A 26,446-nucleotide genomic window follows, 5' to 3' on the forward strand; every position below is an offset into this window, starting at 1 on the left:
AGCGCCAGCAGCCGAGGCAGCAGCTTTTGTTTTCGCTGCAACCCTGAGTTGACATGTTTGTTGCCGAGAGAACTCGGCGTTGGCGCAGGACCGCGGGAAACGCACACGCGCAAAGCCGTAACAATAGCCGCCCCCCTACCCAAGTCGTCACGGCAATCCGAGTCCCGCTGGGATCGATCCTCTGGGTTGGTTGGTTGCAAAGTTTGCCTGACTCGTGGCGCTCCACGGGCATCGGCGACGGGGTCGTCTGCGAGTCGGTCGGTTGTCTTGGGCACCAGGCGCAGACGCCATGAGCCAATCAATCAATGGATGGATGCTCGTTCACCAGGCGCCCAGCTTTTTGGTACATAGTCGACGCATTGAAAGCCACTTGGCTAGTTGCCCGGCGACGTTTGCACACGCCCGGCCCCCTGGGGGTTTGGAGTTTCATCCGGTGCGTGTAGCAGACTACGGAGTGAATATGCCATGGTCTTGGAAGTTTCTATTGGCACTGCGAGTGTGTGCGCAGATGAACAAACGCAGTCGGGTCGGCAACAACGGGCCAACGTGCACGTCGTCATGACGCCGTTGCCGCAACTCCTACAACAAACACTGCAATAACAGCAACCCACCCGGCTCTGACGTGCCGCTCAAATCTTGGCCGCGTGGCGGATTCTGGTGCCAGGCTGGGCTGTCAAAGCGCCGTGCTTTTTCAGCAGCTCCGCCGTCTTGGCCTGCTGCGCCCGGATCTTCAGCGTCGCCTCCTTGCCGCGCTTGTTCTCGTTCCTGCCCATCTGCTGCAGGTGCACCTCGTCCGGACCGTCAGCCAGCCGCAGCGTCCGAATGCCCGCCCACATGCTGGCCAGAGGCGTGTCCTGGCACACGCCAGCGCCGCCGTACGACTGGACGGCGCGGTCAATCACCGTCAGGGCCGTCTGCGGGACCAGCACCTTTGCCTGCGCAATCTCCTTCAAGGCCTTCTTGGGGCCCAACACGTCCATTTTGTGGGCGGCGTTGAGGACGACGAGACGGGCAGAGTCAATCTCGATGCGGGATCGGGCAATCCATTCGAGGATCACGCCGTGCTCGCGGAGCAGCTTGCCAAAGGGCTTCTTGCGCTCGTCGTTGACGCGCATGAGCATCCAGTCGAGCGCGACCTCGGCCTAGGATGGCAGAAGGAAAGTTAGCTGGCTTACTTGGAAGGGGGGGAAATGGAAAAATGGGAAAAAGAGAAAAAGAAGAAGGGAAGGAAGAAATGAAGAAAGGAAGAAAAGGAAAAGAAAAGAAAAGGCCGCGTTGAGAATAAAATCACAGCGGGCAATATAACAACGAACAGAAGGGGGAGAAAAAAAAAAAAAAGGGCACGTACGGCGCCAATGCTCCTCATAGCGTGGTGAATGCGACCAGGTCCCAGGCGACCCTGGATAATCTCAAAGCCACGTCCTTCCCCGAGAACCACGGCGCTCACGGGAACCCTCACGTTGTCGAAAACCAAATGTCCGTGGCCGTGCGGGGCGTCGTCGTACCCGTACACCTTGAGCATGCGGGTGATGGTGATGCCGGGCGTGTCAGCAGGCACCAGGACGACCGACTGCTGCCTGTACGGATCCTTGTTCGCCTTGTCCGTCTTGCCCATGACGATGTAGATGGCGCAGCGGGGGTCGCCGGCTCCGCTGGACCACCACTTCTGCCCGTTGAGCACGTACTCGTCGCCCTCGCGCCGAATCTCCATCTCGATGTTGGTGGCGTCCGACGAGGCCACCTGCGGCTCCGTCATGAGGAACGCGGAGCGAATCCTGCCCTCCATCAGGGGCTTCAGCCACCGCTGCTTCTGGGCGTCGCTGCCGTACTTGGCAAGCACCTCCATGTTGCCCGTGTCCGGGGCGGCGCAGTTGCACGCCTCGGAGGCGCTGCGGGAGCGGCCAAGCCACTCGGCCATCAGGCCGTACTCGAGGTTGGTCCAGCCGGGCGACTCGGCGTAGTGGCCCCTAGGCAGGAACATGTTCCAGAGGCCCAGCTTCCTGGCCTTGTGCTTGAGCTCCTCCATGATGGCGGGGTGGGCTTCCCATCGGTCGTCGCCTTGGCCGACTTGGGCCTCCAGCACGGGATCGCATCTGGGAGGAGTAAGCCTGGGAGATGGATGGCTGCCGGAAGCCTGCGCGGGTTCCAGGGCTGCGGGGGGGTAACTTACGGGATGCAGTCCTCTTCGACGAACTTGGCCACCACGTCAATCATCCTCTTGGCCTCATCGCTCACCAGGTGCGACACCTGGCGCCGCGAAGCGGGGACCCTTGTCAGCAAAAGAACCGGTTGTCGCAATTCGATTCGGGAGTCGATATAGCGGCATCACTTACCACGGCTGGGATTCGAGCAGACATGACGCGAGATTTGACAAGTCTGGGGATGGCGGCGAGGCACTCGGGCTTCCGCTAGCCAGCTGGTTTTGGTTTGATTAGCCGTTCTTGACAAATGAAGAGTCCCGTTGGGATTGATATTGGCATAGATGGGTGAAAAGTACGAAGGTCTCTAGATGGGACAAGAACGAGGGAGAAACTCCAGCATCCATCATTCCGTTGGAGTTGAAGCCCGTCAACCCAGGCTTGGAAATCGAGGAGCCGAGGTCCTTTTCTCCATCCAAGCTCCGCCCACTGTACTTGGCTGCTCCGTACGAGTAGATCGCTACCATGATGGCTGTGTGTGCCTCGGCCAACGTGGATTATGTCAGCTACCTTGGGTACGCGGGTACGTACTTGCCCTTGGCAAGCTCGAGACCGCCAGCCAGCTACCCTATTGCAGATGCCTTCTTCTAAAACTACCAACCAGGAAGGGTTGACATGTTCGTCATTGGGCATTGGGCCCTGCAATGGCACGTGTAAGGCATTGTTGAAGTGTTTGATGACTTTCTGGCCAGGGAAGCATGGGTGTCGTGTCCCTACTCGTTCACCCGAGGCCTTGTGCTAATCACCAACATGGCCGACTTGTTGATCTTGCCAGTAAGTCAACAGCAACACATCACCTATAACGTATCAAGGTCGGTGTCCGGGAAAGCCGCAACAAGAGGGACCAGACAACTCTCAATTACGACTCGGTCAGCTACATTCTAACCAACAAGCTCCATGTAAATCAGGTGGTGGCAGAGCCCTCCAACCACTACATACCTACCTAGGCAACTAACAATCACCCCTGACAGTTCCATGCACGGAAAACATCAGAACAAACAATTGACACTCGGCAGAGATGGGAAACGAATTAGAAAAAGACCAAATGCAGAGGCAACAAAGTAATCAACCATGTGGAAACACCAAGGAAAAAGGGGACAAAAAGGGAAAAGCGAGAAAGAGAGAGAGAGAGAGAGAGGCAGACCAACACTCGGCAGTCGATATTCTACATCCATGACGAGCCAACAAAAGTCAAGAACAATGCTCTCCATTTACGGCTATGCTGCTTTCAAGAAACGACTTCTCACGCGTTGTAGCTCAGTTACACTCCACCTGTCAATCGGTGCTTCTTCTCAACAGGCGCAGCCGTCACGGTCACTGTCCAGTTGGATGTGGATGGGGTCGTCAAACTCGCCGCTGAACTCTTCCGACTCTTCCTGGGCCAGTGCGTTTCGAGCAATCACTACGGCCGTTAGCACAATTGCGGACGATGGCAGTCCTCATGACGTGTCGTCCTGTGGCTTACCCTCGAAAGCTTGGTCGATATTGATGGCCTCCTTGGCACTGGTCTCGAAATAGGGAATGTCTCCCTTGGACTGGCAGAAGGTCATGGCGCGCTTGTTTGAAATCTATCACCTGTCAGCATTTCCAAGCCCGCACGACGAGACCGTCGCCCGTTGATGCCGTACCGCTCGTCTGTTCTCTTCCACGTCGATCTTGTTTCCCAAAACAACCTGTGTGCCCAATGGTTTTAGTTGTGGGTTCGCGCCACCGCGGAAAATGCGCAGACAAGGGGTCCTCGTACAAAGGGGAAGTTGATGGGGTCCCGAGGCGATGCTTGTATGAGAAACTCGTCTCTCCAGCTGTCAAGCGCCTCGAAGCTCTTTGCATTGTTGACGTCGTAGACCAGCACGCAGCAATCAGCGCCGCGGTAAAAGGCAACCCCCAGCGATTGGAATCGTTCCTGTCCAGCAGTGTCCCAAAGCTGTCGCACAGTCACACGTCAGGCGTCTTCTCCAAAGGTTGTGAAGGTTGCCCAAGTCGGCTCTCGCCTCTGCAACGCACCTGCATCGTGACTTGTCTGTCGTCCACCATGACCTCTCGCGTTAGGAAATCAGCGCCGATGGTGGCCTTGTAGCTCGCACTGAACTTCTTCTTGACCTGGTACCCGAAAACATGCGCCTCAATCAGTATGCAAACCCCTCCAACTCGGGACGCGGACAGCATGGCCAGTTCGTACATATTGGTTCATCAAGCTCGTCTTGCCGACCCCGCTGTCTCCGAGGATGATGACCTGAAACCGGCAGTTAGCAAAATTGCTGGCACGACTGGCTGACGCCAGGCGCCGCGCCGCGCCGCGCGTAGACGGTGATTCCCAGAAGAAGCCGACAAGGCGGGGTTTACCTTGAGAAGCACCTTCTTCCGCGAAGACATGTTGTATTTCGTGCTTTGGGAGGATGGGTTTGTAGGTGACCAAGTTGAAGTGGTGGTAGACGTAGTGGTGGTTTTATGACGTGATGCCGATGTGCGTTTTAGCTGCAGCCCACGTCAAGGGTAGGGGGGACAAGAGACGAGTCTGGTATGATGAGAGAGCTCGGGAAGTCGCGAGGAAGTCGGCTCGATCGGGGACCAGCTGCCGGGCTAATGGCTGCGCACGCTATGAAGCAGGCACAGACGGACTCGAGATTGTTGGGGGGTTGCCAAGTTGCCAGGCGTTCAGGCGTTCAGGCGTTCTGGCGTTCTGCGAAGAAGCACGGCTCCTGGGCTGGGACTTGGGAGTCGGGCGGCAGATTGCTCACCGGGGGTTAGTGTCTTGGGTGGGTAGCGCCAAGACCTGCGTTGGCCAGAAACGGATGGACAAGGTGGACCCCAGACATTCAACCATACCCGTACCGGAACCTTGGGCGAGGCTCCCACGACCTGATATCAGCAGACTTGCAAGTAGCCGCAACCTCTGCTGCGGCGCAATTTAGCGGACTGAATGAGTCCTTTGGTACCCAGCTCGCCATTGATCCACAGTTCCTGTCGGTAGCAGGTACGAACATGACCATTGACCGCACTTCGAGTATTCCTTTATCTGGAGAAAGGGCAGCACGACGCCAACTTGACAACAGCTCGAAAGGATGCACATGAATTTCTATGACGGGAAAAAAAAAAATAAGGCCGTTCAACTCGGCAAGGAAGCTGGCTGTGAACGGGAAGGAAACACGCACATAGAAGACACCTAAGCACCAAGATGCGCCACGGAGCACGCCCTCCGGAGACGAAGGGACGAAAGAAAGACGAGACCCCAGTGATGAGGGCGACTAGCCACCAACTCCGTGCGGCGTTCTCCGTACATACATACATGGTGGTTCCCCCGAAGTACCCGCCACACCACACTTGTCGCCCGATTTTGGGGTGAGCTATGCATCTCATCTTGAACCGACATTCACAAACCAGAAGTCAAAAGACGCATACGCAAATACGGCATCCGCGTAGACCATGTCGCGGCTTTACCGTGGATTGGCGGCGACTCAAATGCGGGGTGGGAGCCGGGCATTGCAATCTTGGTTTTTATGCTCCTTACTCTTCCACCGACGATGTTGAAGCCAAGCAACCTCGAGCGCTCTGCGCAGCGCAGCTGAATCTGCAGCTTATCGGCCTGGCGAGCATGCCGCCCGTGACAAGCAGCGAGGCCGTACCGGATTTGAGAAAGCCGCGCTGGCTACACAGGACCACTCGCTCGCTGTCTACGGAGTACTTGGTGTAAGTATCGGGAGTTGCCAGTTGGTAATTAAAGCTAATTTGTAAGGATGGTGCTCTCAAGGCTACGACGTACCTTTCGAAGATTGCGCCACAAGATTCCTAAGCGAAGGCTGGTCGCTGCCCAGGATCGAGGAACGTAAAGACTTCTGGAGGTTCTATGCGCTTCAATCCCATGGTCGCATACGGCTCAAAGACGAACTGTCCTTCAGCCAAAACTCGTAAAGGGAAAGAAAAGGCATAGAAAAGCCTCGGATTCCCAGCTGTGCCTCGAGCAGGTCAATTCTTTGTTCTAGATCCAGTCGGCGTCTTGCGGCCGACCTTGCCTTGTCCTCAATCTTATAAGTCTCGATTCTGTTTCGGTCCTGAAAGACTCGACGCCTAGCATATGCCTCCTACTAAGGCTCCTGAGACTCGCTGGGCCCATTGTCCCTGTCGCCTACTTCACGCATCCGAGGGTATGTGGTTTGCGCACCCACGGGAGTATCAACCATGTAGTCCATGGGTTGCCCTGCTGGGTCTTGTTGGCAATGGCAGCAGTGAGCCTGGAAGCGAAACCAGCAGAGTGAACCTGAACCTGAACCTGACCGCAGAGGAGGTAACTGTTGAGCTTCGAGCCTGGGACCCTCGGGCTCTACCCGGGGAGTAGAGCCAGCACTTGTGGTACTCCTGCCGACCGATCATCTCTTTCCGTCCTTGGCGAGCGTTCTGGATGGCTAGAACCGTATCCTGCAAAGCTTTTACTGCTGACACGCTGGCTTTTTCATTGCACATGATCCCTCTTTCCTCTTGTTCGTAGTTGTCCTGGCTCGTTTTCTACCGGTGTAGAACCTACCCATGCCATGACCGCAGTGAATATGCAGGCAGTAGGGCCAGATGGCGACCATCAGGGAAAGGAGCACTCGAGCAACAAATGTATCAATCCCGGGCACCCAGGGTTTGTTACCTGCGGGTTTCGCTTGCAGTACTTGACAATTGCTTCGGTTGAGGTTCTTCCCCCCAGCCACCACCAGAACACAAAGAGATGATGCCTGCCAAAAGCTCCAAAATTCCCGCCAATCTTGACCATCAAAGGTCTCTGGCTGTTTTCAAACGAAGCAGCAGCACCCTTCACGTCTGACAGTGCATCCTGAGCGTCTTGGAGAGTTCTAGGCCAGCTATATTCAAGGTGGCGAGTTTTCGCCGGTGAAAGTCGATGTTGTTGATAGTTTGGATTCGGTGATTGTGGTGCTTTGGCTCGCGCCCATGGCGCTGGCTGACATTGAAATAGCGCGTCAAGTTCAGTAGGCATTCCGCACACGTTGGTGTCGACGAGGCCGTCCTGCCAACTTCCCACCCGCAAGTGATGCTGAAGAAGGAACAACTTTAAGCCCATGTCTCACTCCCAAGATCACGACCGCCCCAGGATTTGTTTCCTGGACGAGTAGTAGTAGATCTAGAGATGCCACTGCCTAAAGAGCCACGCCTGCGATGCTCCTGCTGTCATTGCAGTTAGTGAACAAGCTGATGAATACATACTACAAACCCCCCTTGTCCACCGCCGCCTCGATGCTCTTCTTTCTCCTTCACCACATCCTCGCCAAAATTTGAGCAAGATTTGCCCATTTTCTCACCTAGTTCTCTTTATGCCTCCCGGCACGCCACCGTCGTCGCGGCCGAGGCCGTCCTCGCCGGCCGTCAGTGGTTAGCCGATTGGCGCCGGTTTTCTTCGGGCCGAGATTGCGGCCGAGGCCCGTGAACGAGGCTTCGGCGAGTTCCGAGGACAGACTGATATGTAAGTTATTTCCTCTTTGTTATTGCTCTGCTTTACCCATGTGGCGCAAGTGGCTAAGCTCCAAGGGTACACCTAAACTTGCAAGGAAGGATTTTCAAACATAAAGAATAACACACAAGCCCGAAACGGAAGATATTATTATTATTATTAAATTACGCTAGAGGCTATTTAAAGCTAAATAACCTATCTAGTACTTCTTTAGGGTAATTCGGAAAGGAAAAACCCGGTGACCGGGAGGAAACCTTTCCTGCATTCTTGGTTTCTATAGTATATCGCCCCGTAGCGGGGGCGGCGGGTATCCGGTGCGTAGGAGAGTAGAGTGCGCAACCGCTCAAGACCATATCTAGCGGTATTGCTTAGGAAGAGTGCGAGTGTGAGTTTCCAGGGAGTCGGGTCCGGGGTGTCGGGTCCGGGCCGGTATTCTATCGGGCGTGAAGTGAGGGGAGGGTGAAGCTGGGGGGGGGCGGGGCTGGCGGTATGCTCGCGACGGGTGTGTTCTCGCCGGGCGCGTGCCTATATGGGCCTAGGCGCTTCTCGGGCTGCGTTAATCTGTGAATCGAAAGAGAAAGTAAGTCAGATTTAAGAGTTAAAGCGGGTGGCCTTAGGCACTGCGTTAGTATAAAGGTCAGCGATACCCCCCAATTTAATGCCTTTTCTTCTTTTCTTTTCCCTTTATAGAGCCAATTCTAAGGTATATAACGACCCCTTTATTGCATTACAGGGCTAGTGCTGACCCTATTAAGCCGCGATAGCTGCAGCAGCAGCAGCAGCAATAACAACAACAACAACAACAATAACAATAAGAATAAGAATAAAATACCCAAACGATCCGCCATATTAGATAAAGGGGTGAGTACGATTCTTACGCGCAATGGGGCCGCAGCTGACCCTTGCGTGGTAGCCCGGAGAGCCGCGCGCCTAGCCCTATAGGCCTTATCTAACCCGATCGAAGGATCCCGATCACCGCTACCGGAGCCAATAAGGTATAGTCTGGATCGCGCCCGCTCTATAGCGAGGCTGACATAGGTAGGGACTGGCGCGGCCTATTACCCGTATGCCCTTACGGGCAAGACCTATGTGTAATTAGAGCAGACCCCAGAGAACAGGGTTCCGGTCTAAGAGCTTCTTGATGCGCAAGCGATATTAGCCAGGGGGGGAGAGGTACATTTCCGAATCGTATGCAGCGCGGTATACTGGCTGACGGCTATTGCTTCTAGGTGGACAATTATAAGGCCCTCTAGCAGAGGGCCAAGCAAGCGTCCTCCTCTTGGGGATATGGTCGGGCGGCGGTGGCAGCGGCGGCGACTGTGGGGGGCCTCGGCGCTCCCGGGGCAACCCGGGAGATGTTGGACCTGGAGGAGCGGAAGGTCTTGGCCTTGGAGCGGCAAGCTCGCGCGCAGGAGGATATTGCCGTGAACGGAAGATATACCTTGGCACACAATTTTTCTAAAAGTACCTAGTAACCTTGTTTATTTCTAGCTAGAGTCTATCTCGGGATTTACCTGAAAAGATAAGGGACTTAGCCCGGGGCCAGGATTGCGCGTAACTGGATGTACTAGTGCTATTCTATAGAAAGGGTATGAGGATACAGCGGGCCAATATGCTGTTGTTAAGGGCCTGCTCGATAAGGCTATTAGTGACGATAATAATAATGATGCACAGTAGCCTATTGCTGCGTGGTCTATAGAGCCTTGATAGTGCCTACTATCCTTAGGACAGCAGCTCAAAGCTTTTCGATCTGCTGTTAGCCCTTATCACGCGCCTCTTCCTGTTTCCTTGGTTTCCTTGGACGCCTCTGAGGCTCTTGTGCGGGCAAAAGTCGTGATAATATGTGCACGTAGCTTCTAGTAGAAAATATGTGCAAAGGTACATCTTCCGTTTTAGGATTAGCGTCATTGCGCGCGAGTGCATTTCCAGGGGAGAATCTGTAGGAGGGTCTTAGCTAGGACTGGACTCGATCATTGGACCAACTCTTCTGCATGTTGATGATGATGATGCGAGTTGGGCATTGGTGCCGAACTATTACACGGCATTGCTCACAACAGTGAGGGCAATCAAAGGGTGGGTAACGTGGCTTTCCATGTCGAGCTGAGCCTACTGACCACCGACTTTGAAGGCGTGACGAGCGCACAACATTAATCGTCATCCTCGGACGTGACGTCAGGCGGTGAGGTGCGGAAGAACGCGGATTGGTCAGGGGTGAGCAAGTACCGGCCTCGCCCAGCCGGCTCCCCCAGGTCGCGCGATTGGGCTTGTGCAGCCAGAAGTACAAACACACCAGATCTTCTCCGGATGCTGTAGCCCCCCTCGAGGTCATCGTGCCTGGACAAGAGCCCGGTCGACGAGTCTTGACCGGCCCGACCCGCAGGCTCGCCCCAAGCTCTGCGCAACGGCTACCCGCTTCCCTCAGCGGACAAGAACGCTTCCATGACCCCCGCTCGCCCGCCATGGCCAGCGCTCGCACCGCCGCCGCCGCCGCCGCCGCCGCCAACCTCCCCGACATTCTCTCCAAAGTCCACCACCTCAGCGACCTCCAACTAGCCCTCCTCCTGTGCCTCGTCTCCCGCGAGCACGCCATCATAGCCACCCCGTCCGCCCTGACAGGCACCCTCGTCCGCGAGCTCTCCCTCATCGCCACCACCACCTTCGGCCTCGCCCCCTCCGTCGTCCGCTGCACCCCGCGCACCAGCCTCGACGACTTCGTCTCCGCCCTCTCGGCGCCGCGCGAACCCCCCCCACCCGCGGCTGCGGCCCGCCGCCCGGACTACTTCGTCCACGACGCCCGCCTGCAAAGCTCGGCGGCGGCGGCGGCGCCCCGGCCCGGCCCCGGCCCCGGCCAGGTGGCGGGCTGCGTCGTCGCCGAGAACCTCCATCTCGCGCCGCGGCCCGTGCAGCTCCAGGCGCTGGAGCTCCTCCGCACGCGGCGCGTCTTCACCCACACGGCTGTGCTGGCGGCCCCCAAGCGGTTCCTGTTCATACCGGTCCTGGCGGCAGAGGCTCCCGGGAGGGGCGGGCGGCTCAACCCCCATCTGAACGACGCGTTCTCCATGGCGCACTGGCACGACCCCGGCCAGGGCTTCGTCCACGTAGAGGAGGCCGAGGAGCATGCGGAGCGCGCGTCCATGGAGAGCGTGGTGCGCAAAGACGCGGGCGCGCCCCCGGGGACCGTCTCGATATCTGAAGCGGTAAGAAACAAGAAGAAAAAAAAAAAAAAAAACCATAGGAAGCGTCGGATGGGTCCGTCGAGCCGGCAAAACCGGGAGGAACAAAGAAGAGGCGCAAAAGAAAGAAAAAGAAACCGCTGACGGGAATGTGCAGGACGTGAGCCTTCTTGCGCGTCTCAGTCAACAGGTCGAGATGGACATCGACGTCGTCCGATATCAGATGAACATCACATCGTTTCTTCGCATGCACCGTGCGGTACGGGACGGCATATCGCCAGCCGCTACAAAACACTTTGATAAGCTGGTCAGGTGTCTGGCGCCGCTCCACAACATGGACTACGTGACGCCTGCCCTGGTCGGCATGGCTGCGAAAAAGATCTACCTCCACCGCATACGAATCACGACGCCGGAAAATGAGCGCAGCATGCAATGGGGAAGCACCTTGGCAGCCGTGGCGGCGCTGTTGAAAGACGTCGGACCCGAACAAGTGGTTGATGATGTCTTGGACATGGTAACGGTGCCCGTCTAGTTCTCCTTGGGCCCTGTGTATTATATATAGTATAAAGTTCTGGTGTGTTCCAATAAAGATGTCGTCTGTGACGGACTGCCAGGCCGGCCTTCCCCAACCGAAAAACTCATCATGCCTTCTTCCGAGACAACGCCTGACCTGCTTCATGACTAGGACGACAAAGGACAATATAATCATTCCGCCGTCAGCAGAGCTGTCCCAATCTTTATCCCGACTTCCTCATTCTGTCATCTTACGTGAACATCATAGGGGCTCATTCTCCGCCCGGTAATGGGGACCTTTTGAAGACGGCATGCATGATGCGTGGCAAAAAAAGAGGTGAAAAAAAAGGTAAAGGAAAAAGGTTAAAAAAAAAGGACAAAAAAAATAATCAACACAGACAGGTACATGCTTCTTCTATGAAATCTGCTTGATCCTGCACGACCATCCGGAACCGGCTTCCAACAGAGGAAGACTACAAACTGGTTAGTAACAACGACAGATAAAGGAGCATGCCTATTGTGCCCGTTGTGGAACAGCGATCAACTTACCTGGCGCCGAGGCACCAGCCCAACTCGTTGCCCTTGATTTTCTTGGCAATCTTGACTTCTCGGTCAATCGGCATATCGTAGCCGTGGTGGAGAAGAACGGTCATAAAGTTAAGATCCAGGCAGTATTGTTCGCGGCCCTTGAGTTCTTCTAGAGCGCCAGGGACGCTGTCAAAGGTGCCCCAGCCGGTCTCGCCCTTGCAGACGGTTTGGGCGAGATCATGCAGCTCACGGATGGTGAAGGAATCCGGCATACCGAGGGGATGGGTGCGGTCGTAAAAGTACGAGAAGATGTACACATCCTCCTTGGCGAAAGTCTTGGAAAGCGAAGGCTGGTGGACGCCGTTGAACGAACAGGGAGCAAGCTTGCAGTCCTTGTCCTTTTGCAGGATTCGCTCCGCAAGACTGCGACATTGGGAGGCGTGGGAGGCAGAGGGCTCTGCCGGGCCGGTAAAGTTGTACGTCTTCTTGGTCTCCTTGTCGAATTCGACCTCGATCTCGCGAGTTCGGCCAGGGGTGATGCAGGGGTGGACGATGGCCTTTGACTCCCACGACTTGTCCCCGTTCTTAGCCTTGGCCATGTCGTTGACGAGGAGTCGGTGAATGGCGTTGCGCGCCTCCATCAATCCATACCCCAAGTGGGAGTGCTGATAGAGTTCGAATTTCTGACCGCCAAAGTCGAGGGCAAACCTGTGATCGCCTTCAGCGAGCTTCTCGGGCATGCCTCCGTTCTTGGCGGGCTTGAAGGTGGGCTGGAAGACGATCTGCGTGGAGCCGCCGCCCAGGTCAAAGACGGCGGCAGTCTCGGACTTGTCGGGTCCGCCAATCTTGCCGAGGAGATAGTTGGTCGTGATCCAAGCGTAGACACCCTCATCGGCACCATCCATGACGGAAACACCGCCCTTTTCGTCGGTGACGACGGGGAAGGGGTAATCGTGTTCGAGGTGTTGGCGGACCTGCTTGAGGATGGCCTCTGACTTTTCGGGCCCAATCTTGCGCAAACCGGCCGTAGCTTTAACCGCGACGGGGCTACACCCCTTGAGCCTGTCGGGAACGTGTTTCATGGCAACGGCGAGAAGGGGATCCAGGGTTTTGGCGGCGGCGACTGGGTCGTCGGCGTACTTGCTGAGGCCGCCAACCTCCTTCTTGGTCATCTCGAACTCTTCCTTCTCGAGTTCCGGGACCGGACCGCAGTTGTTGAACTTGTAAACGTGAATTCGAGATCCAGTGCTGCCGGCATCGATCATGAGGACGTATTGCACAAGCGGCTTGTCTTTGGAATACGACTTGGAGCATCGCGCCGTTCCATCAGGACCGTCGCTAAGGGTCACGTCCTTTCCGTTGTTGTTGAACTTGCTGCCGCTGCCGCTGCCGCTGCTGCTGCTGCTGCTGCCGCCGGTGCTGGGGGTCTTGTGGGCAACTGCGTCATGGACCGCAACATCTCGAGGGGACAGCCAGTAAAAGACGAGGCAGACGGCAAAAAGGATGGCAGCGGTTTTGACCCATCGCGCCCTTTGCGATTGGGTCATCCACTGTTCCTTCATTCTCGCCAGAGCGCCTTGGGGACGGCCGTTTTCGTATCGACCAGGTTTCTCGTAAGGGTCGTGTGCAAAATGTCTAGTCGGCAGCGAGACCGACTGTTTTCGCATGACAAAGGGCGCCCGGACAGGAGCGAATGCTGTTCATAAAGAAAAAGGAAACGAGTGGCGCCGCTGCAAGTCGAACCCGAGCTACGGCACTGAAGAATTACGAGAGAATGTAGAGAAACGCAAAGGGGATATCGAATCGGACCGACCAAAGGAGAGAAGGCGGCAAAGACGAAGCCACGCAAGCAAGGACCTGCACTCGAAAAGGGGATTACGGAAGGGACGAGGAGTAGTTACAGCATACTGGTACCCAAGGAGGGAGGTATGTACTTCTTCAGGTGGGAAGAAACGACGGAACGTACGTCTTGACGAATCAGCGAAGCCAATGTGAGGTGCGCCTATCCACCCCAGCCGTGCGAAAATACGTATCAAGCGCGGCGCGCTCAAGGTGTGTGCTGTAACAGGTACGGGATGGTCCCCAGGATGTATCTCCCAAAGAGGTTAAGCATATAAAGGGGTTGAGCCGCCACCGTGGCAAAGACGGACGCCTCCCTGGGAATGATTTCCCTCTGACCATCATTTGGGTTTCCCGGCTTGAGATTCCCTTCTCCAAAGATGTAAAAATGAAATAGAAGCAACACCAACTCACTTCCAAGAAAGACCATCTTTGACTCCAATGACGATATGAGCACGAGCTTTCAAGTTCTTATGAAGTTCCGGATACCTCGACGAATGCTCACCAAGGAAAAGTCCGGTCTACCTACCCCCTTAGGCCGGTAGCTAAAAAGAGGGTCCCAGGAACCTGGTGCCTGGGGCGTAACCGATATCTGATTGACATCTGCAGTCTGCCACTATAGGCCGTGTATCCGTACTTCAGAGTACTCCAGTACTCCGTGCTGAGGCAAGGTTGCGTGTGCCCAACAACTTTGCGAGATTCATCAATCCCTAATCAAATTCATCGGGCGCACTGAATCATCAAACAAAATGAGCATTGGTTTTTTACCATCATTTTGCCTTTGTACACCAGATCCGCCTTGCCTCTCCCTTCCTTGGACTAGAGTGCCCTCGTGGCACGCGCATAGTTGCTCGCCACTGGCGGGGACTGTCATCCCTTGCAGTTCAACAAAAACAACCTCTCGACATTGCGACGCACCTGCTTGCATGGTCCCCGTGGTCTCCTTTCTTTACGACCCGTTGCTGCGCATCGAAAAGGTAGGGGAGGGTAATTCCACAAGGTTCTTGCTCGGAGGATGCCGCCGGCCTGTATCTGTTTCGAGCGCGAGAATGGGAAGCATCAATCACCCGCACATGTTGGCTTCAAGCCAAGACGAAAACGCTGCTTCTAGTCATGACAACTAACTACTCAGGTGGGTGTCGGAAGCCATCAATCGAGGCGCTCACTATAATTCGCCGTCATGATGCTCATCCTCGGCCACGAAAAAGTCCTTGACGGTAACCTCACCTGCCATGACCCTTTCCCACGTTTCAGGAGTGCAAGTTTCGGGCATCAGGACATAACACCTGGGAGAGGGTGGCTCGGGGGCAGTCTGCTTCACATGCCACGTGCTTGAGGGACCAACAGTAGACAGCTCGTCGTGGACGGGTACCTTGCCAGTGGGGATGTCACGATTGAAGAGCGCTCTCATGAAGATCTCGTATGCCGCCTCGGGCTGATACATGGGGACCTCGTGGCCGGCCTGGAAGACGCGGGTGAAGCTAAAGTTGCCGACTTGGCGGGTGAGACCCCCCACGCCAGCAGAGGTGACCATGTCGGCGTACCCAGCCCTTTTGAAGTCCTGGGCACGGGAGTACGGCACAGCAAGAGAGGCCATCTCGCCACCGATCCAGTTGCAGGCAAAGTCGCGGTCGCCGTACATCATGTGCACCTTGACTCCGGAGTCGAGCAGGTAGCCGACGGCGTCTAGGAACCCGCCGTGGACAATGTCCAGGGTGCTCATGAAATTGTCCGAGACAGTTTCCGAGACCCAGGTGAAGTTGACAGGGCTGCCAATGGCCGCGAGAACCTTGTCGTCGGTGAGGTAGCCGTGCATGTGTGGTGGCGGGAAGGGGTCGTGCTTTGGGTGCGCAATGTCGAAGCGAGCGTTATTGCTCTCTTGGAACGCCTCCTCGCCGCTTGAAAGACACGCGTCTTGCATGGTTGAGCAGAGCGTGCGGGGAAGCTCCTTGGCAGCGTGGACGATGCTCTTGTCCAGGCCAACGAGCTCCTTCTGGCATTGAATGATTTGATCCCGGCAGCCGCCGGAGCGGGTGTAGTTGTGCATCAGGGCATCGTGCACGGTTTGGTTGATGGCCTGAATGCCGTATGTCTGGAGAGAATGTTAGTGTCCTGCCATTATCACATCGCCCCTCGGGCGTCATTGGTCCATGTTCCTTACATTGTTGAACGCAAAGATGATGGAGGCCTCCTCCTGAATGACGGCGTCAACATAACCGTTTACGATACCCAGGGTGTCCAGGTGGAGGAAGTGCGCGTGGGCAACGTCGATGGAGCCATTGAGGATCTTTTCGTTTTGCTGCTGGAAGAAGCGCATAAACCCGGGTCCGTAATGGCCTCCGTAACTCTCAGCCCACATGCTGACACGGTCATCCTTGGGCTTGTAGTGAGGAAACTCGGTGAAGAAGATTTGGGAAAAGTGCCACAGAGCGTGAGCTGCCTGGGCAGTGCTGTTGGTAGTGTACAAAGACTTCTGGCTCGACACCGTGCCAACTCGGGTTGTCAGATTGACCCGGGGCGACGTCTCGGAAAAGTCGGTGGGGATAATTTCAAGAGACTGGTCTAGATGCGTGCGGACGGTGACGTTGGTTGGTGTGTCGTAAGAGAAGCCCACCTGGTTGGGTTGGTCGATATAAAGCATGTTGACATGGTTGTTCCAACTCCACGGGTTGTGGACGGTGGTCTTGGAGTCCTTGCCCACGAAGCAAGGGCCGTTTTCTTGCAACAGCCCCATCATGGACGAACCGCCGGGGCCGCCGTTGAGCCAGACGGCCAGCGGCGCGTTTTCGGCATCATGCCGCGCTTCAAAGAACCAGAAGAAGCTGTTGACCGGCCCGTAAGCGCCATGAATCGAATCGACGACACGGGGGCTTGCGTGGCTTTTTCCCTTGAGCCGGACTTACGTGTTGAGGGGGTAGTTTTGCTTCTCACCAGACGCATCGTCCAGCAAACCCGGGGGCAGATGGACGTGGCCAGCATACGACTTGACGCCGGGAGTTGTCTCGCACAGCCCGGGCTTGAGATTCGATCAGCGTGGGGGCTTCAGTCTCTGCAAGATGGGAGAAGAGGAAAAGACAGTGGGCGGAGGAAGAGCAAGACATGGAATACTCGCCTCTTTGAACGAAATCGTCACATTCTCGTGAAGCTTGGACTTGAGCACCTTGACCCCCTCCAACGGCGGCGGGAACTGGGCCGCAGACAGTCCTGCAAGGCCGCTGAGGAGTAAGCATTTGAGCATCTTGTTCTTGCCAGGCAGATGACGGGAACGAACGACTATTTCGGGCATCTTGTTGAAGAGGATTGAGCTCCTGGCTCGGGGCGCAGTTAAAAGCCGGAACATGTACCCGTAACGGTTGCTTACCAGGTTGTTCTACATACCTTCTACCTACCTACTTGTTCTAGTTAGTGCCAGCTGCTGGACCTTGTGTCAACTATGTCCACTTCCACTTCCACTGTCCGGCCGGTACCTGCCATCGATTAATTACCTACCTACATACCTTTTTGAGACTAACGCTCACATCGCAGTGCGCATGCAACAACACGGGGGCACCAAGTTGGGCTGATGAGATGAACAAATAGGGACTATTGAAACTCTTGGTTATGTTATGTATGTTATTGTTATGTATGTACAACATATTGACAAACCCCCCACAAACGCCCAGGCAGGTCGCGACATGCGGCGCTGCCACTAAAGGCCCAGCGACTGTATGTACCTAGGAGGTAGGTAGGTATGTAAGGTAGGTAGGTAGGTACATACAGTAGTAGAGAGCCGCATGTTGAGCGGCGAATCGTTAGCTCCAATCCCCGTCCAGAAGCTTCGCTTCCCGTCCGTTCGGGTGGCTTGCGCAAGGAATGTTGTTGCCTGCCAGGAACAACAACCGGCTGAGCCCATGCGCAGCGCAACGCTGGATATACCACGATCCACAGCCGTTCCCGTCGCGGGGATTCTTGAAATGCCCACCCGCATCGTTTAGGACATCACTCTTCTCCAAGTTGGCGCTCCCCTCGCGCTCCCCGCGGCCCTCTCGCTGTCCTGCTCCGTCATGGAGGTCCAGCTGCTGGTCTACGACCTGTCTCGGGGTCTGGCTCGCCAAATGTCCATGGGCTTGCTCGGATTTCAGCTCGACGCCATCTACCACACGTCGATTCAATTAAGCGGCCGCGAGTACGTCTACGACGGCGGCATCGTCGCCATCACTCCCGGGTCATCGCATCTGGGCAAGCCCATGGAGAGGATTCCTCTCGGGACCACCAACCTGCCCATGGACATTATCGACGAGTACTTGGACTCTCTACGTCCGATATTCACCGTCGAGGCAAGTTACCGGACTTATTCCCCCCCCCCCCCAAACTTGGAGATTGCCTGGCGCGGCTGACTTTTGGGTCCCCCCCCCCCCCCAGGCATACGACCTGTTCCGCCACAACTGCAACAACTTTAGCGACTCGTTTGCCAACTTCCTGGTTGGCAGGGGCATACCGAGCCACATTTCGAGCATGCCGCAAGCCGTGCTGGACTCGCCCATGGGCCGGATGCTGCTGCCACAGCTCGTGCAGGGCGTGAACGCCAGGCGATCAAACGGGTCCATCCTGGGGTTGGAACAAGGCGCGGCGGCAGCAGCCCCTTCTCACGGAGCCAAGGCCCACGGCGTCAAGACGGCATCGACGTCGGACCAACTATCTCAGCTCTTGCACGGCGCGACGCAGTCCTGCGCCATTGTCTTCTTCACCTCGGCAACCTGCCCGCCTTGCAAGATGATGTACCCTCTCTACGATCAGCTGGCCGATGAGCTTGGCGCACAAGTCACCTTCATCAAGGTTGACGTCAGCCAACCCGCATCCCTGGACATTGCGCAAAACTACTCTGTCCGAGCCACGCCGACCTTTGTCACGCTGCTCAGAGGGAAAGAGGAGAACAGGTGGAGCGGAGCAGATCAGGCAGCCTTGCGCGGAAACGTGCAACTGCTTGCGCAAATGGCCCATCCGCACCACCCGCACGAGAGACTACGCCTACCGACTTTTTCCAACCCGGCCGTCAAGCCTATACTGTACTCCAAAATGCCGCCTCTGGCAAAACTCGACGCCAAGATGGGGGATCGAATAGCCAACGATGCCCGGTTGAAAAAGCTCAAGCAGTTTATCGAGACGAGAGACAGCGTGGGTCCGCAGGACGCACTTCTCCCAGACCTGGAGGAACTGTCTGGATTCATCCACGAGGCAGTTTCAGCCGCGGCTCCAGAGATTCCGTTTGCCGTGATTGACCTATTCCGATGCGCTCTTGCCGACCCTCGCGTGAGTGCCTATTACGCGGAGGAATCGAGCCACAGGACAATCGAGGCTGTCCTGGGTGCGGTCAATAGCCAAGATTCGTGTCCTTATGCCCTGCGGTTGGTGACGGTGCAACTGGCGTGCAACATGTTCTCAACACCACTGTTTCACGCCCAAGCTCTCCGCAACGCGACTCTGCGGACATCCCTGGTCCGCTTAGTATCGACGAGCTTTCTAGACGACGCGCACAACAGCGTGCGCGTGGCGTCGTCGTCCCTCCTGTTCAACATTGCTCTGGCGAACCGTCGAGCCAGGAAGGGCGGTGCCGATGACGCGCTTCCAGAGAAGGACGAGGTGGAGTTGGCAGCCGCACTTGTGGAAGCCATCGGCCAGGAAACGAAGTCGATGGAAGCGCTGCAGGGCATGCTGTCCGCGCTGGGTCATCTTGTATTTGGAACCAGTCTAGACGGAGAATTGGCCGACTTGTTGAGGGCGTTGGACGCGCAGGAGCTGATCAAGGCCAAAAGGAAGCAGTTTCCGAAGGAGAAGCTGATATCCGAAGTGGGCGACGAATTGCTCGGCAACGGGTTGAGGAAGCCGTAGAAGGAAATGAACGATGGACGAGGGCACAGCAATGTCCAAGATGGCGCAGAGCGGAAAGACGAGGCAACGATAGACTTTTTTTTTTTTTTCCTTTTCCTTTTCCTTTTTTTTCTCCCTCTTTTTCTCCCCTTTTCTCCTTGTTGTCTCCTTGTTATTTCCGAGTGAAATTCGTACGGGCTGATTCCGCCGTCAACTTGATCGGCCAGCTGACTCAGCCGGCTCCCCAAACAGGACTAGCCAGCCCCCTGTATCCACACCTCCCCGCCGTTCTTAAGGCCCGCACAGCCCGCGAAACTTTTTCCTCTTTTCTTTCCTTCTTCTTCATCAAAAAGCCAACTGAGCTGCCACGACCTTCACCCAGACCATCCCACGGTGTCGCGTTGCCTTTCCCTACATGGGAATCGCTCAGAAGAGTAAAACCCTTGGATATAGGAAATTTTCCGCAAGACCGTCACTTGCTGGCGGTAGCCGTAGGCGGAATAATGCCAAGAAGGGGGGACAAGTCTCGACCAAGAACCACACTTTGCAGGAAAGGGGGTTTTTTTTTAATTTGTTTGTGAAAGCATACCAAAACTGTAGGACGTGTTGCTGCACCGCCTCTACGATTATGTACCGTGACTCGTCACAATGCGTGCCATCTGATTGACACCCTGTGACGCCTACACCCCGGGCGTTTTGCCAATGGGTTCATCGGTTCATCGCAAGCCGGCTTGTTGATCGGCCAGGTTCTCCTATGTACCCTGCGGCCACCCCGTGGATCAACCCCTCCGTCAGCTCCCTCCATCCTGCGCTACCTCGACGAGGTCGCCTCCTGGCTGTTTGCTCCTGTGCTGGTCACGAACAAATCTCTCAATCTTGGCGTCGTGTTCTGGCCGGTCTGGCGGGCCGGGAGGATGAGCTTGCTCGTGGGCCTTGTCGTCCTTGGGTCCGAGCATCTTGGACGCGGGAGGAAAGCATTCGGTGACTGGAACCGAGTTAGTTGCGACGTCGGAGGGATGGGCCCAAATGGTGAGAATTGCAGTACTCTTTTGCACGACTGGATTTGGCTTTGGAGTGTGTTCTCGCTCGCGCTGGTCTACAGCCGCTTGGTCCAATTGAGGCTTCAAGGTTGGCGGAAGGGAGTCTTGAGCATCGGCGTCGACGGCCATTATCGCTAGCTGGTGTCGAGATTTGAATTTCGATGAAGCGTACGTAAAGCTGCGCGGTCCGAGGCTCGCGTGCTGCGAGAACAAGCGCAGCGAAGGCTTGGGAGACGAGAAACGACCAGACGGCAGGCACAGAAATCAAGGCACAAGGGGCAGGGCGACGTCTTGTCTTGGCGTGCCGGATTGCTGATGATGATGACGTCAAAGCAGGAGGGCCCGGTGTCAGGAAGCAGGGAGAGAAAGCGGTATATTATAAAGGGTTGACCTGACCTGTCTCAACAGTACTCAGGTCACCAGCTATTTATAGTGGGCATGGGGGTAACCCTAAGGGGCTACTGTTCCCTCGGTTATATATGCCATATTCGTATCCGGATATTCCCGACACATGTGATGATCCACCGGTATCCCTGCCGACACACCCCCCTAGGATATACTTTATCGAGCATATCTTGCTATATAGCTAATTCCTATAGAAAATAAGATAGTAAATAGAACTATAGAAGTCATTATACCGTAGTAAGAAGAGCGGTGGAGGCGCTATTATTGAAAGCAACCCTTAGGGGTAAAAATGCCCCTATTCGCATATATCATTATAAGGAATATAAAAGACAATAGAAAATGTTGCAAAATGGTGACTTAGAACACTGTTGGAAAGTATACTAAGTACCGACAGTGGCGTACAAGGCGTTGCAGAATAAAACAAGCTGGTTAAAGATTAAAAACGCACACACAAGAGGTTGACCAGAGCAAAGATGTCAGGGAAATCTGATTCTAATTGTTGGTGACTATTCTAGCTAGAAAGAGGGAATTTTGGGCATATTTCTACCATCTTGAAGAAGTGGTTGAAAATAATGAAAAACCGCAAAAATAGCGAAAAAACCGACGAAAAGTCGGTCTGCCCAACCGTGCCCAGTCTGTGCCCAATATCCTACCCAATGCCTACCCAACCAAGCCCAGTGGCTTGTAGCGGTGTGCCGGATGCCCTATAACAGCCTGCCGTACGGGCCGGAAGCCCTATATCGGTGTGCCGTACGGGCCGGAAGCCCTATACCGGTGTGCCGTAAAGGCGCGGTGTAGCGGGTGACTGTATGTAGAAGGCCGAAAGTGCTGATTATTAGCAAGGTTTGCCTATTTGGTAATCCCGTAGAAATGCGCCGCCTGTTGTGGGCCCTGTGGCCCGCTGTGACCGGCCGCTGTGGCCGGCTGTGGGGCGCTGTGCCGGTGCCGTGACCGGCGCTGTGGCCCACTGTAATCGGCGTTGTGGGGCGCTGTGCCCCACCGTAGCGCCTGGTATAGCCACCGCGATATCTCAACGTAGAGACGTCGTACGGTAGCGAGGCCAGTACCAAAATACAGCTAAAAAGGCGCTGATTTCAACAGAAAATAACAATAAACCACAAAATTTAGGTCCACGCAGGAAAACGTATGCAGCTATTGAAATGCATTTTCTTAATCTATTTAGTGAGGCTTTTCATTATCCTCTTTATGAGGCATTTCCTTAATATTACGATGAATATCGTAAGACTGCCTGGCATCGCGGGAGCCTTTTAATACTACTAGCCCTAGCTAACGGCAGAAGGTTTTAAATTTCTGGCCTATTAGGGGCTTAGTAAAACCGTTAGCGATTATATTACCTATAGGAACCCACGTAATATTAATAGAGCCTTTCTGGACTTCCTGCTGCAACTAGTAATAATGAATATTAATGTGATGGAGCTAGGTTACAAATTTGAAAAACTCTTCCTTTAATAGGCGAATAGTCTAGATGTTATCGCACTAAATAGTAGGGATATCTTATACCAAATAAAGCCTAACTTCCTTATAGAGCCTACGGAACGCAATAACCTCTTTCGCAGTATATAAAATCGCTAGCAATTCAGCCTCTGTAGATGATGTTGTTACTGTATCCTATTGACTAGCTTTATATACAATCGGGCCACTAAATAGCTTAATTATATATCCTTGTGAGTTACGTCGGGATGTAATATCGTCAGCAAAAGATGCATCTAAATATGCCTATATTTCCGGGTTATCGGTATTAAATTTAATAGTAGTGTTCTTCTAAGTATAGCTATAGTCAAGGGCCTTCCTTGCCGCATGCAAATGGTCTAGACTAGGATTTTAAAAGAAGCAGGAAAGCTGCGATCCGATATAGCCTAATTTAGGCCTAGTAATTATAATCGGATATACTAATAATCCTACTATTAACTGGTATCGCTAGGTATTATTGGGTTTAGCCGTTCTATTATACTTTTTAAATCTTATGGCGTTTAATGGGTGCTTAAGGGGTTCTTTTCCGTTAAAGGAGGTAAGGTTATATTTAATCGCGAGCTTATTAAAGTATGCCCTTTAGGTAAGCTATAGCTTCCCTTCCGTATAATTGCAAATAACCTCAATCGCTAGGAACTAATATAACTTGCCGAGGTTCTTGATCTTAAAAGCGCCCATTAATATAGTATAAAATGACTTAAATGCCTCTACTCGTGACTTATAGTATAGGACGACTAGGTTATCCATATAGAAGAATATAATAAGGGTATCGTTAATAAAGATATAGGGGTCCTCGCAGACCTATATAAAGCCCCTTTCTATTAGGAATCGTAATAGCTCCTTAAATTATAGTAATAGCGACCTTTAAAGCCCGTAGAGGGTATATAATAGCTTGATATACGAATAACTATCGTAAAATCCATTAGGCTGCTTGCAATAGATAGTCTCGTTAAATAGTATATTCAGGAAGGCTGTAATGAAGTCGTATTGGTGCGTATCTAGGTTAAAGTAATACGTTAGGGCTATTAGGAGGCGAAAAGTGCGTACTGCGAGCATAGTAGCCTGGGTATTACGAAGGTCAAAAGGTTGTTAATTACTATAAATATATAATTAGGCCTTATAACTAGTAAGGAAGCCATTTTGGTCCTATTTATAGGCGAATACCCACTTTAGGTCTAATAGCTTAATCTTAGGGTCTATAGATAAATCATTCCGATAAATAATATACCTAATCTCCCTATTGGTGATCTTACTGTATTCTTCCTTAGTAGTAGCGATAAATTCCTTACGCTTAGGATGCTTTTAAAGCTCTCTCTATATCGCCGGCTTTTTAGGCATATTTGTGATATAAGGGGCTTCTATTATAGCCAACGGCTTCATTATAGCTGCCGTAAAGACCTTATGATCCTTCCTTTTAATATTTTTAACCCTAATATAGAATATATTATCGAGGGGAGGTATTAGCTTAGTCTAATCGTCCGGCTTAGGCGAAAATAGCGGTAATAGAAGCAATATTTAAGCGATCGACTTTTTGGGGTAGTCTATAACCTTTAAGTCAATAGCAGTAGGTTAAGGGGCATTATTAATAGCCTTAATCGCATTAATTGGTATAGTACCCTAATTAATAGCCTTATTTGTACCCTATTTAGGGGCAACCTCGTTAGTAAAGGGGTTCTTAATTAAATTCCCTGATGCAATAAGCTTAAAGTTATTAATGATAGGGGTTTCCTTAATATTACTAATAAAGGTATTAAGGTCCTCCCTCTATTTAGTTGGTATTGGCAATTAGTCCTTATCCTTATAGAAGATTATCTTATTAAATATAATATAGCTTGAGTTGAACTAATAGCTTCTCTTTAATGAAGGTACCTAAATTAGGTATTAAGTAGTAGAGATATATCCTACTAAGTAGCCGATATAAGCCCTCTGATTAAGCTTTAGACTGGCGTATAATATCCTATCCCTTATTATTATATAGGCCTTATATCCGTAAGCGCGAAGGTAGTGAATTTAAGGGCGTATATCTTCCAGTAGATGTCCCTAGGTAGGCCGATTCTATTAAAGCTAAAGTTGAAGGATTTAGAGTAGTAATTTCCAACTATTGTAAGGTCTTCCTGACTTCCTAGGCATACGATTTAATAGGTAAACCGCTGCTTCTGCCGTAATAGGCTATAATTCCTTAGGAAATCCTGCTTAAGTGCTTAAAAGCGATATCTTCGTCTTTAATATCCCCCTAGAACGTTTAGTATGACTGTTCTAATATTGGTAACTAAGGCTTGATAACTAAAGCATAATACCTTTTTGCCTAGCTTCTTCCTGACTTCGTGATATCTAAAGCGCTATTTCGTTATTAGAGATAACCATCGCGATTTTCACGTTATATAGGCGTAGAACTTAATACTCGAAGGTTAGTTAATAACCTAGAAGGTCTGATTTCCTAAGTATTATGAATATTAACCTTATTCCTATAAATCGGCAGGTGAATAACGCGATGTATTTATTACCGTTAAAAGTAGGTGATTATACGAAAAGGTTAAAAGATATAACCTTAAAGGGTTCCTAAGGTATTAATGCCTCTTATGGGCATTATGAAATCTACTGCGTAATTTTCACGCTGCTATAAACCTTATAATCCGATTTTGCCTATTTAGGAGGTATATTTAATATATCCTTAAAGATATGATCTATTAGATCCCTTCCTGGGTGCCTAAATCGGGCGTGCTATATAGTATAAGGTGTTTTTATCGAAATCTTCGGCTGGCGATTATCTCCTTAAGCTAAATAGGTATATTAAGGCTTTTCTTTTCTGAAATTCTAAGCCCTTATAAGAAATTCGCTTGCGGGTATATCGTTTCCGCCTACCTAATATAGAATATAAGGTTTTTCTTTAATTCGGTGGATCTAAAAGATATTTTCTTGTATTTTTCCTTTCTTGAGGTAAATTCTATCTGTCTCGGTATTCTAATATAATCCTTTCTTTTTTATTAATAATTCGGAAAGAATATTGATGAATATCCTAGGAATATATAGAATATCGGTAAAGGTAATAATTTGTCTATCTTCTAGTACGATTTAAACGGTTCTAATATTTTAGACCCTAGTAGTGCCCGATATACCTCGAATATGCTAATTAATAGCTTTATTAATATATAGAAACTACTTTTTGTCGTTGAATATATATGCTATTACACTAATATTAACGATAATATAAGCTTATAAAGCAGGAGACTCGTTAGAGAAGGACTTAGTGGAAATACCTTTTATGGTAAAGGCCTACTTCTCTTTTTTTTTTCCCTTCGATTTAGTTGAGTTATTCTTATTATTATTATTGTCGTTATTATATATATCTTAGAAGGCCTTAAATATAGCTTGCACTTCTTTACTTTCCTACTTTATTTTTGCTATTACGGCCTTTTTGGTTTCCTTTTGAATCTTTAAGCGGAACTTATTAGGCGCTAAAGAAGGAATAAGAGCCTAATAGCTTTTATAATGCGGTCCCTTCTTTTTTATATATGGTTGCTTATAGTATTTATAGGGTATTGATTCTGACGATGGTTCCTTTAAAGCTAAAGCTAAAGCTATATCGGTAGTATTCCTAGGGGCGGCGGCAGCCTTTAACGAAGGCTTTCCTTTAATAGTAAATATAGTATACTTCCCTTTGGGAGTAATATTCCTTTTTTCTTAAAGCTCTACCTACTGCCTTATATCTTTAATAATCTCACGAAAATTAATATATTGCCCTCGCTTTTCGGCCCTGGTAATTTCCCGATTAATATTATCCTGAATGCTAGGATACTTCTGAGAGAGGGCTTTCGCTAATATATTAGTAGGCTTATTCCCTGATAGGAGGATTAAGCCACTTTGTTCTAGTCGGTTGTAAATAGTTAATACTTTACTAAGCCATTCTAAAACATTATATTTATTGAGATTCCGCTCTATGACCTAAATAAAGCGCTATATAATGTG

At 52.2% G+C, this 26,446-nt stretch overlaps 7 protein-coding genes across 7 annotated transcripts; 2 read left to right on the forward strand and 5 right to left on the reverse strand.

Moving 5' to 3' along the window:
- Positions 1–629: 629 nt before the first annotated feature.
- On the reverse strand, positions 630–2,357 carry UV8b_06895 (uncharacterized protein; the record flags this gene model as incomplete). Its single annotated transcript, XM_043144392.1, has 4 exons — positions 630–1,142; positions 1,349–2,093; positions 2,171–2,247; positions 2,334–2,357. The coding sequence occupies 4 exons, from the start codon at positions 2,355–2,357 to the stop codon at positions 630–632; spliced, it is 1,359 nt and encodes a 452-aa protein (XP_043000327.1).
- A 1,133-nt stretch (positions 2,358–3,490) lies between these two features.
- Positions 3,491–4,571, reverse strand: UV8b_06896 (uncharacterized protein; the record flags this gene model as incomplete). The annotated part of the gene is made up of 7 exons (XM_043144393.1): positions 3,491–3,600; positions 3,664–3,766; positions 3,827–3,871; positions 3,943–4,122; positions 4,203–4,298; positions 4,378–4,431; positions 4,542–4,571. 7 exons carry the CDS (start codon positions 4,569–4,571, stop codon positions 3,491–3,493), a joined length of 618 nt encoding a protein of 205 aa, XP_043000328.1.
- Positions 4,572–10,103: 5,532 nt separating this feature from the next.
- On the forward strand, positions 10,104–11,620 carry UV8b_06897 (uncharacterized protein; the record flags this gene model as incomplete). Its single annotated transcript, XM_043144394.1, has 3 exons — positions 10,104–10,841; positions 10,975–11,331; positions 11,408–11,620. 3 exons carry the CDS (start codon positions 10,104–10,106, stop codon positions 11,618–11,620), a joined length of 1,308 nt encoding a protein of 435 aa, XP_043000329.1.
- Positions 11,621–11,745: 125 nt separating this feature from the next.
- On the reverse strand, positions 11,746–13,525 carry UV8b_06898 (uncharacterized protein; the record flags this gene model as incomplete). Its single annotated transcript, XM_043144395.1, has 2 exons — positions 11,746–11,803; positions 11,880–13,525. The coding sequence occupies 2 exons, from the start codon at positions 13,523–13,525 to the stop codon at positions 11,746–11,748; spliced, it is 1,704 nt and encodes a 567-aa protein (XP_043000330.1).
- A 1,337-nt stretch (positions 13,526–14,862) lies between these two features.
- UV8b_06899 (uncharacterized protein) lies at positions 14,863–17,037 on the reverse strand (the record flags this gene model as incomplete). The annotated part of the gene is made up of 4 exons (XM_043144396.1): positions 14,863–15,789; positions 15,859–16,519; positions 16,601–16,713; positions 16,810–17,037. 4 exons carry the CDS (start codon positions 17,035–17,037, stop codon positions 14,863–14,865), a joined length of 1,929 nt encoding a protein of 642 aa, XP_043000331.1.
- Positions 17,038–17,740: 703 nt separating this feature from the next.
- On the forward strand, positions 17,741–19,565 carry UV8b_06900 (uncharacterized protein; the record flags this gene model as incomplete). The annotated part of the gene is made up of 2 exons (XM_043144397.1): positions 17,741–18,013; positions 18,099–19,565. The coding sequence occupies 2 exons, from the start codon at positions 17,741–17,743 to the stop codon at positions 19,563–19,565; spliced, it is 1,740 nt and encodes a 579-aa protein (XP_043000332.1).
- Positions 19,566–20,335: 770 nt separating this feature from the next.
- Positions 20,336–20,713, reverse strand: UV8b_06901 (uncharacterized protein; the record flags this gene model as incomplete). The annotated part of the gene is made up of 2 exons (XM_043144398.1): positions 20,336–20,529; positions 20,590–20,713. 2 exons carry the CDS (start codon positions 20,711–20,713, stop codon positions 20,336–20,338), a joined length of 318 nt encoding a protein of 105 aa, XP_043000333.1.
- Positions 20,714–26,446: the final 5,733 nt, after the last annotated feature.

This window comes from Ustilaginoidea virens, chromosome 5 (genome assembly GCF_000687475.1).
Source record: "Ustilaginoidea virens chromosome 5, complete sequence".
In the NCBI taxonomy this organism is placed as follows: Eukaryota; Fungi; Ascomycota; class Sordariomycetes; order Hypocreales; family Clavicipitaceae; genus Ustilaginoidea; species Ustilaginoidea virens.